Source organism: Colobus angolensis, unplaced genomic scaffold (assembly GCF_000951035.1).
Source record: "Colobus angolensis palliatus isolate OR3802 unplaced genomic scaffold, Cang.pa_1.0 Scaffold33, whole genome shotgun sequence".
NCBI classification, from domain to species: domain Eukaryota; kingdom Metazoa; phylum Chordata; class Mammalia; order Primates; family Cercopithecidae; genus Colobus; species Colobus angolensis.
The window spans coordinates 9,854,123-9,863,622 of NW_012116599.1; the positions used below are offsets into that span (position 1 = coordinate 9,854,123).

Here is a 9,500-nt window from a genome sequence, read left to right on the forward strand (position 1 = left end):
TTTTAAAAAGATTAAACATTTGGTTGGCTCCAAAACCCTAGGGTGGGAACGTTGGAGATGGTGGAACACACAATATCTGACACTGGAGAGATGAGACTGAGGCAGTTTATGAGTCACATTTACTCAGTAGCCCGGCGGGGGAGGGCAGGCATCCCACACCACACAGGGCCACATGGGGGCTGCGCTCAGGAGCAGAGGAAACAGTCAGTGGCTGTGGATGGTGGGCTGTCCCCTGCTTCCAGCCCTCTGGAAGAGTGTGATTGCCTGGTTTGAATAATTCCATGACTGGCAGGGAATTGAAATCAGCTATTCAAAAATAAGCAGAAGGTGCAAGCAGTCCTCTTGATCAGAAGTGTTGGTAGGAAACCTTATCTGCAGGAGCAGAGCCAGGAGAGAACTTGTAGATAGACCATTCTAGGCCCTCCCAGTGTTACCAGATGCCCAGGCTACACATAATATTGAACTCTAATTTTAGTCCTTACAGCACTTTTCCCTTGAACAACAAAGGGCTCAGTCACAGACCGATTCTTTGTCATGAATACACATGCATTTGTCTACAATACCGCCTCTACGTATTGGTCTCTATATTTGTTCTATAAATTCTGTTGGATTTTAATGACTGGGATTTGCTCCACAACACATGGATGCAAATACTATCATATTTTAACTTCCCCAAATCAAATTAAATCTGGCTGAAGGTCTCATATATTGAGACTGGTGAGAAATGGAGAATTAGTTGATTTCCCATTCTTTTTATACAACAAAGCACCAGCTCTTTTATGGGCCCAGGAAATGAGGAGAGGGCCTCCATCTTCAACACTGTATGATACTGTTACCACTGTCCTTGGCCATTAGAGATGGCACCTTTACACCTTACAATCCAGGTTAGCTAAGTCATGGGAGATCATCTGCCAGGCTCCCAGAGCCGAAGAGCTCTGTGCTCCCTGTGGCCCACATGGTCATCTGTACCCACGGTCTTTCCCCCTCAGAGGTTGGCGTAGAGCCCTCCAGGCACAAAACCTACAGTCTAGGAACCCCTAACTAGGCCCTCTCTTCAACTCATGGGGAACTTATGGCCAAGAATACGGCATGTGATGATATTTCAGAGGCTTATTCTGTCCTATGTAATTCTCTGAGTCTCCTTTTCACCAGTTGATTTGTGGCATAGGCAAATGGATTTAACACTTTATTTCAAAACCTGGTTTTATCTGCAGCATAATACAATTATTCAGATTCCTATAAAATCACCATCTTGCTAGTCTTTCTGCATTACAACCTCTGGTTTTATAAGGAAAACGTTTTTATTCTGACACATACCCCCGCCTCCTGAACTTCACTGCAGACCAGGATTTATCCTGAAATCTCCACACCATGCTTTTCCTTCATATCCCAGGGAGAAGCGAATGCCTGTCCACACAGACTTACACATAGGCCGTGTCTTCTAGATGCCCAGAGGGGTGGCCTTCCTGAATCTTGCGGTTCCCAGTGACGTGGACACTGTTTTACCTTCTAGATGAGAAACTTGGATGAGTGTGAGGTGTGCCGGGACGGAGGGGAGCTGTTCTGTTGTGACACTTGTTCAAGAGTCTTCCATGAGGACTGTCACATCGCGCCTGTGGAAACTGAGAGGTGAGTGACATGCAGGCGCCTCTCCTTCCTCCTTTAAGGGACCTTCCGCCTGCCATGCGCACTCTCCAGCAGAGCGCCCACTTGTGTCTAGATGGGGAAGGAGCAGGTTCGTCGGGTACTGGGACCCAGCCCTGTGATCAGAGAGCAGCGGGAGACGCTGGCAGCAGGAGGTTCATGTTCTCTGTGCTCTCAGGGACCCGCCTCTGATGTGCTGAGGCCAGTACTGGGGACCCTTTGCCTACATACTGGTATTGTCCTTTCCTTCAAGTTTGGCAGGAGAGTCTCCTGTCCCAGGGGATTGAGGAAAAGAAACACCAGTTGTTTATATTTTGTGCTTATTCATACAAGGCAGGAAGCACAGTCTCATTGGGCTGATGGAGGCCCGAGGTCCCTGGAGCTGAAAGCCCAGTTTCTGAAACTCAGGCCTGGCAGGCAGGGCTGCTTGTGCTCCCAGCAGCTCAGACAGGGAAAGGAGAGTCCACACTCACGGTGACACCACCTTCCTCAGGCTTCCTGCCTGCTGCTACCACTGATGAGAGGGAAAAGCCAATGCTGGAGATCCCATGTGTGAATCCTGCATACTCCGGGAAATGTTCCCCTCCTTCCCATGACTGAGCCCATCAGCCATTCCTGAAGGAAGACAGTGGCAGCCACAGGAATGGTGGCCATTTCCAGGGTCCCTGCCCTCTGCTCACCCATGTCCAATCTCTCAGGACCCCGTGGAGTTGCATCTTCTGCAGGATGAAGCAGTCTTCAGGAAGCCAACAGTGTTGTCAGGAATCTGAGGTCCTGGAGAGGCAGATGTGTCAGCAGGAACAGTTGGTAAGTCAGATGCAAACCCCAAGCCTTCTCCTTTCCCCTCACACGTGAGCACCATGAACAAGCACAGGGTCAGGGGAATGCAACAAAAGGAGCCTGCTCTTCCAAGCCACACTTCAATCACACTGATAGAAGACCACAACTTGTTTGCACAAAAAATAACTCAGCCATGACATGTCTGTTTCCAAGAGCCACACATGTTAGAGAAACTTGTGGAAGAAGGGTGTGAGTCATGTGCTCTGTCTCATGCATGTGGGCTCATTCTCTCTAAGCTGCTTTTCATTTACAGCCTCTTTCTTTTGCAGAAATGTGAGCTCCTCCTCTTGAAAGTCTATTGCTGTTCTGAGAGCTCCTTTTTTGCCAAGATTCCATACTATTATTATGTAAGTAAAAACAGCAACCCATGATTACAGGCTGCCATGACATTACCTGACCCTGAAATGGGCCCTCGTGAGATTTGTGATCTTAATCCCATGGGGCAAGAGCACACACTGTTGTTACAACCTTCACCTTGTATTTCTGCTGGATTTTATGAGAATCTAGAGAAGGCAGACATTGAACTGTGCTGGTAGATTTTCTGTTGGTATTTTTGTCACCAGATTAGAGAGGCGTGTCAAGGCCTGAAGGAGCCCATGTGGTTGGATAAAATCAAGAAAAGGCTGAATGAGCACAGTTACCCCCAAGTGGAGGGGTTTGTACGAGACATGCGCCTCATCTTCCAGAACCACAGGGCCTCTTATAAGGTAGGCGGCTCTTCCTGCTTCCATTTCATTTCTTTCCATCCTTCCCCTCATTTTCTGGTGCCTAGAAAAATTTAGTTTCCCTCATCCTGTAATAAGCTTGCACAAGCAAGGGTTCTGGAAGTGATTGATTGTTTTCAGTTGAGAACTTAAGCTCTTCTTAGCAAAGAAACAGTGAGTCAAAAGGTGTCCCTGCAACCAGAACCCCAGGTCCCTGAGAGCTCCTCCCCCACCTGCCCCAGAGGAGACAGGAGCTCAGAGAGAGCAACTGAGTCCTGCCTGCTGCAGCATATAAAGAGGAGAGAATTTCATCTTAAAGTGGTATTGTGCTTCTTATCTGCCCCCAATCCCAGAAATCCCAAACTCCAGATTCCTTTGCATGTGAATAGACTGTATGGTTAACACGGATTAGCAGCAAGGAGTAGAAGTGACTGAGAAAGGAACAGATTAGTGATCTTACCTTATACCCTTCCACTATCTGAATTGTTGAAAGAGCATAGATTACTTTTCTAACCCACTGAAATAAGCAACCAAAGCCAATAGGTAAAAATCCCAACTGTAGAAATGATTTCACTTTTCTGCCCTGTTAATAAGAAAGGATCATGCTGGTGAGAAACAGATGTTACTGTTAGTTGCATGAGTTTTCAGTTTAACCTGGTTAATGTAACTTAGGGTGTTTAAGATAAGAGTTCTACTTAACAATAGTGTATTTCACACTTCAACATTGTTCAGAGAGTAAATTTCAAATGTACTCACTGAAACTAAATGATAACTATTTGAGGTGATGAATATGTTAATTAATTTGATTTAATTATTCCACATAGCAGTCATATATCACAACATTACTTTGTACTCCAAAATATATACCATTATAAATTGTCGACTTACAGTACTTTTTTTGTTTTAAAGACAAGAGTCCTGATCATTCTCAGTTGAAAGTTGTCTGACAACGCTAATGATGAGGAGCGTTGTTTTTGTCTTTATTATTTTTTCAGTACAAGGATTTTGGCCAAATGGGACTTAGACTGGAGGCTGAGTTTGAGAAGAATTTCAAGGAAGTGTTTGCTATTCAGGAAACAAATGGAAACAATTGACTGGATTAGTGGATGCTGAAGGCATTCAGCAAATAACACCCCAAAATATGCCACTGGTTTGCCACTTACTTCAAAATGAGGCCACCTGGGCACAGCAGATGCAGGGAGGGGCTTTTCTCTGAGCCTCCCTCATCTGCCTAAAGACAAATCCTCAAAAGGAAATTCAATCATCACGAATCATAACCCTGAGTATCTCATCAGCCAGGGAAGAGTAAGTGCGATCACAGGGGAGGATACTGGAGGTGACACCATCCCATAGAGACTCTCACGTGTCCTCCTGAGGGCTGCTCCAGACAACATTTATTACCTGGAAGACCTTTTATCTGAAACCCAGCCAAGCTTTATTCAGGAGACACTTCTTCCCTTCGCTCTCCCACTTCTGTGGCCACCTCCCTGCCGAAGCCCCAAGTCCCCGTTCTTTTTCATAGCTCAGGATGGGGTATGAGTGTCCATCATCTGACTCTTCTTGGGGTCTCATATTTCGTGGCACTCCTATGTATACATATATTATTAAAAAAAATTTCCTCCTGTTAATCTGCTTTTGTCAATTTAATTCATTTGTAGCTCAGCCAAAGAATCTAGTAGGGTAGAGGAAAGCCATCTTTCGCTCCCTTGCAAAGCTGTTGGCATCCTGGCACCATCTCCTCTTCTGGCCAGGTCTTTTCATCCCCAGCTGCTGAGTGGTGACTGCTAATGCCAGCAGTCCCCAGAATATTACCCTGGGTCAAGTGGAACCAGCTTTGCCTGGAAGTGACACCCCATGGTCTGAGGCCATCCCCCTTGCCTCAAAGCAGGACCAAGGATGTGGTGTGCGGCTACTCTGTGCGGCTACACAGAGCTTTTGGCCACATGATGCTGCTTCCCCTACTCCTTTCTGAGCCAACGCTCACCATCAATCTCTTGCTTAAGGGACTTCATCCCAGAATGTGCTTCTGGGGAATGCAACCTACGGTAATGGCCCCAGGAAGTGAGCTCTGAGGACAGGATTCTGGAGTTGGATCACTGTCTAGCCCAATGGTGCTGGGTGGAATATGGATAGTCCCAGAAGTGCTATCACTGAGCAGTTGCCCAAATTTTCACCTGTAGTAAATTGGATGAGCTACAGGTCAAGAGGTAAAATAGCTGGTACAATTGTCTGGCATTTAAGAAGTGAGGAAAAGTAACTATAGAAGTATGGGTTTTGGTGTCTATTGCTAAGTGCCATTAATGTCCTGAGAAGAATAAATGACTATCTAGTCCTCACCAGCCTAAAGAGAAGAGACCCTACAGCTGGAAGGCAGATATCAAGGAAGGCCTATTACAGGCCCTTATTTTACAAAGAGCCAGACTTCAGAGAAGACTGAATTCTAAGCTCAGGGTGGTCTCTTATGCCAATGTCAAGGCCTTGAAACTCAGTATGGGGCTATTTAGGTAGATGTACCTGAGAACTTTAACTCCAGATGCCCCCTGAACTCACTGGGCCTACAGAAAAGTCCTCTCGCCCCTTGTTGGAAGAGAGAGCTACCACCCCGACCCAACTCCCGATTTTTCTAGAATGAAGACTATATAGGGACCACTCAGGACAATGCAAATGAAGAGTCCTGCGCAGGGTGACAAAGTGAAGAGAGCGTTCATCCTCCGAAGGAGCTGTAGGACTGGCCAGCTGCATCAGCAGGAGCGAGGAGATTGTGTCTGGGAGTGGATCCTGGTCCAGGAAGGGCGAAATGTGAAACCAGATAAGTGAGAATTATTGACAAAAGGGTAAGCTTCTCTACCACAGAGTTTAACTAGCCTGGCATGGGCCAAAGGTAACAATTCTGATATACTCCTGGGTGGCTCCCAGAGACTTAGTATAAGCCATGCTACACATTAAACCAAGTGGAAGCAGAGATACCAGGACTACCGTGGCAGAGTCGGGGAAAAGGGGTCCCAAGGATATAGAAGTTGGTGTGCTAGAATGACTCTGTGCTCTACAACTGGAGAATCCATCCATCAGGCGACTGAGTTCCTCCAACGGGTGACACTACTAAGGTGTCTCCAACACTGACTAAGGTGAGAAGGAATGCACTGCTGAGGGGGCAGCACATCCTTGAGAAGCTCAAAGGTGGCTGTCCCCTGCAGGCTGGAATAATGCTAGGGATGTTTTATAGAACTGGATCCCCCAGTAGTAAGCACAATGATAGAATTCCAGAATAACAGAGGCCAAGTAGCAGCATTTAACTGTGAGGACAAGATAAAGTAATTTCCCTAAGGGTCATCAACGTTAGAGTGACAGCTGAGAGGCCTGGCCTGTAGGTGTCTATGAAGACAGACATGCATGGATATGCTCTTCCTACAGACAAGACAGATGGGCAGCTGACAAGGATATTGCTTTAGATATATAATTAAAAAAAAATTGAAAATCGATGAGCAGAATGCCAAGGTCACCTCTCTAAAGGTAAAGTCTAGACCCCTTGCCCAGCTTCCGAACCTCAGCCAGTTCTCAATGGAATCCAGAACCCACTGTTGGAAATGAGGGCAGTTTCTCATAAGGAAGAACCTTGTTAATGTGCACAGCACTGATTCCCTCAAGTTTTCACGGGAGGGCTCTACAGCCATTTATTCGAGTAACTCACATGTTGGGGAAAGGAAAATACACAGATCTTTCAAGGGATGTTGAGTACAATGTCAGAGTTGATGCTAATCCCTGAGGACCCAAAGCCCTGTTAGAGTAGAGTACATGGAGATCAGGTAACGTCCGTCTCACAATGGGCCCTCTGGATCCACAGAGCCACCCAGCAATCATTTCCCCAGTTCCTGAATGTATAATCAGGATATGCATTCATACATACATCATAATACATAGCAATTGGCTGACCTGGTTCCTTAACCTGTGGTTTCCTAAACTATGAAATAACAATGACTGTCTTTGGGAGGACCACGCAGAAGGCTCTGAAACTGAAGTTTCATGGTCAAAAAAGAGTAAGTTAAAAGCAATTATCACATCCTTGGGGAATGATAGAGATTAGTGCCACCTACAAAGACGTGAAGGAGGCAGGGGTTGTTATCCCAGTTACACCTCCATTTTAATTCAGCAGTCTGCCCTCTGGAAAAGCTAGGTGGTTCATGCTACTAAACAACTACTAGAAACTTAACCAAAGAGTAACCCCAATTACAGTTGTGGTGCCATATCACTTACTAAGCACAGCCTTAGCAAGTGATTATGAAACTATTAATATGGAAATGCCACTTTTAAAGGATCCAGCAGGATGTAGGTTCAGAAGCAATTCACATTCTCAAGGATTGGACAACAGTGTATCTTTACAGTCTTGCTCCAGGGCAATGTGAATCCTGGTCTGTGTTACAATATAGCCTTTCTGGACACTCTGCAATACATGACATTGGTCCACTGGATTGATGACACTGTGTTCACGGGCCTGATAAGCGAGAAATGTTGACTATTCTGAATGACTTAGTAAGTCATAAACACTGTAGGCGGTGGGAGAGAAACGTTGCAAAGATTCAGAGATATGCCATATAGGTAAGCTTTCAGGGGTTCAATGGTCTGGAGCATGTCAGTGTATCCCCTCCAAAGCTCCATGCTATTGTAGCTCATATTTCCAGCGCTAAGAAACCCAGAGCTTGGTGGGCCTCCCCAGGTTAGGAGAATCACCATGGTTGACATTCTGATGAATGTGATTCTAGGTTTGTAATGTATGTGTGTTTGGGAGTCAGGGAGTAGGGAGGCAGTGGGTATACCATCTTAATAAATAAAAAATGCTTATCAATTTTTTTCACTTAATAATATACAATGGACATTGTCACATCAGTAAATACAGCTCTACATCATCATTGCCATACCTTTCATTTTTTCATCCAGACTGAATTGTTGTTGGCTAGTTAGTGATTTTTGTCTTGTAAGCAACACTAACTTGTACTGACAGGCAGCATAGGCTAGCATTTAAGAGCACAGACTCTGAATGTAGCCCATGTAGGTAGAAACTCAGCTCCTGCACGTGTCTGCTTGTTGGCAGTGTGTGCATGGGCAAGCTATTCTTCCTTCCCCTGCACTGTTTCATCTGTAAAATGGAGGTAACTCTCTGGATTATTGTGAAGATTAATAAGTTAATATTTATTATTCACTTAGAAAGTTTCTGGCCTTGTATGCAATACATAAGTAATAAATAAACAAATCTAAGATTAACACAAACACCCTTGTATCAATTCAGGCTCTTTGCCATCAATTGGGTCAAGACAGACCCAATTTATCTAGGTTGGACAAAAAGTGACTTTGATGATGAAATACACAGTGCCTCACAGAAGGAGCTGGAAGGCAGGGGTACTGAGCTGGCAAATAGCCCTGGAAAAAGGCAGGAATCAGAGTGGTTCCAGGCATTGAGCACCAGGAATGATGCAGCTGTGTCCTTAAGGATGTTAATAATTTTACCAATCTTTTTTTTTTTTTTAAACAAACAAACAAACAACTCCTCACAATACTTCACTCAAGAGCCCAACTCCCACCAAACAGATCTGGCTGACCTGGCCTGCTCAAGGTCCAGCACTGTGTTTAACATCCCCTCTTGTGCCCAGAAGGGAGAGCACCTTCACCCAAAGGAACTGGGAACTGTTAGGAAAGGGGGATGGAGGAGGCTGAACAGCCAAGAAAATCACAGCTGACCAAGGGAACCCACCTGGGACACTCAAAGCCTGGACCACTGCTGTCTAATGGAGGAATAGGGGCAATTTCAGGCCAGTCAGAGAGGCCACAGAGTTGGGGGCTGCAAAGTTCCTTGGGTCCATGGGACCAGGTAACTGTTTCCCTATTGCCCTGTGCTGCAGAGGCAAAGACTGAGTTGGTCACTATTCTAGAAGGAAGGGGGTCTGCCTTACACCACTGGACAACCAAGAGTAAGGACAGGGGCTATACTGTCATGGTGTCAATCCAGTACGCCTGCATTCAAAGAGACGCTGGATCCTGGGTGGGTTCCTACCCTGGGGGAGTGTGCCATGTCTCTGGGAGCTTCCAGGACCTGGTGCTCTAATTGTCTTGAGCTGGGAGGTTGTGAGCTCTTGGTAATGACCTCTCAGCTGGGATCTACCATGGTGAGTCCTGGGCGTCAGCACACACCCTGCTCTGCTGAGCTGGGAGAAGCACATTCCACCGGGAAGAAGGGTAGATGGCCCTGGGAGGCTTCACAAAACTCTGGAATTGGAGCCCAGGAACTAAAGTTGTCATGACTGTTTCCTATGACACCCAACT

At 46.0% G+C, this 9,500-nt stretch overlaps 1 protein-coding gene across 4 annotated transcripts in view; it reads left to right on the forward strand.

Moving 5' to 3' along the window:
- SP140 (SP140 nuclear body protein) overlaps nt 1-4,816 on the forward strand; it is a 76,759-nt gene extending 71,943 nt beyond the window's left edge. For all 4 annotated transcript variants that reach the window (XM_011951971.1, XM_011951972.1, XM_011951973.1 and 1 more), the window contains 5 exons: nt 1,514-1,629; nt 2,343-2,451; nt 2,754-2,831; nt 3,048-3,191; nt 4,184-4,816. In XM_011951971.1, the coding sequence (XP_011807361.1) occupies nt 1,514-1,629; nt 2,343-2,451; nt 2,754-2,831; nt 3,048-3,191; nt 4,184-4,282 (546 nt within the window). In that variant the 3' untranslated portion in view covers nt 4,283-4,816. The remainder of the gene's footprint in view (nt 1-1,513; nt 1,630-2,342; nt 2,452-2,753; nt 2,832-3,047; nt 3,192-4,183) is intronic.
- Nucleotides 4,817-9,500: the final 4,684 nt, after the last annotated feature.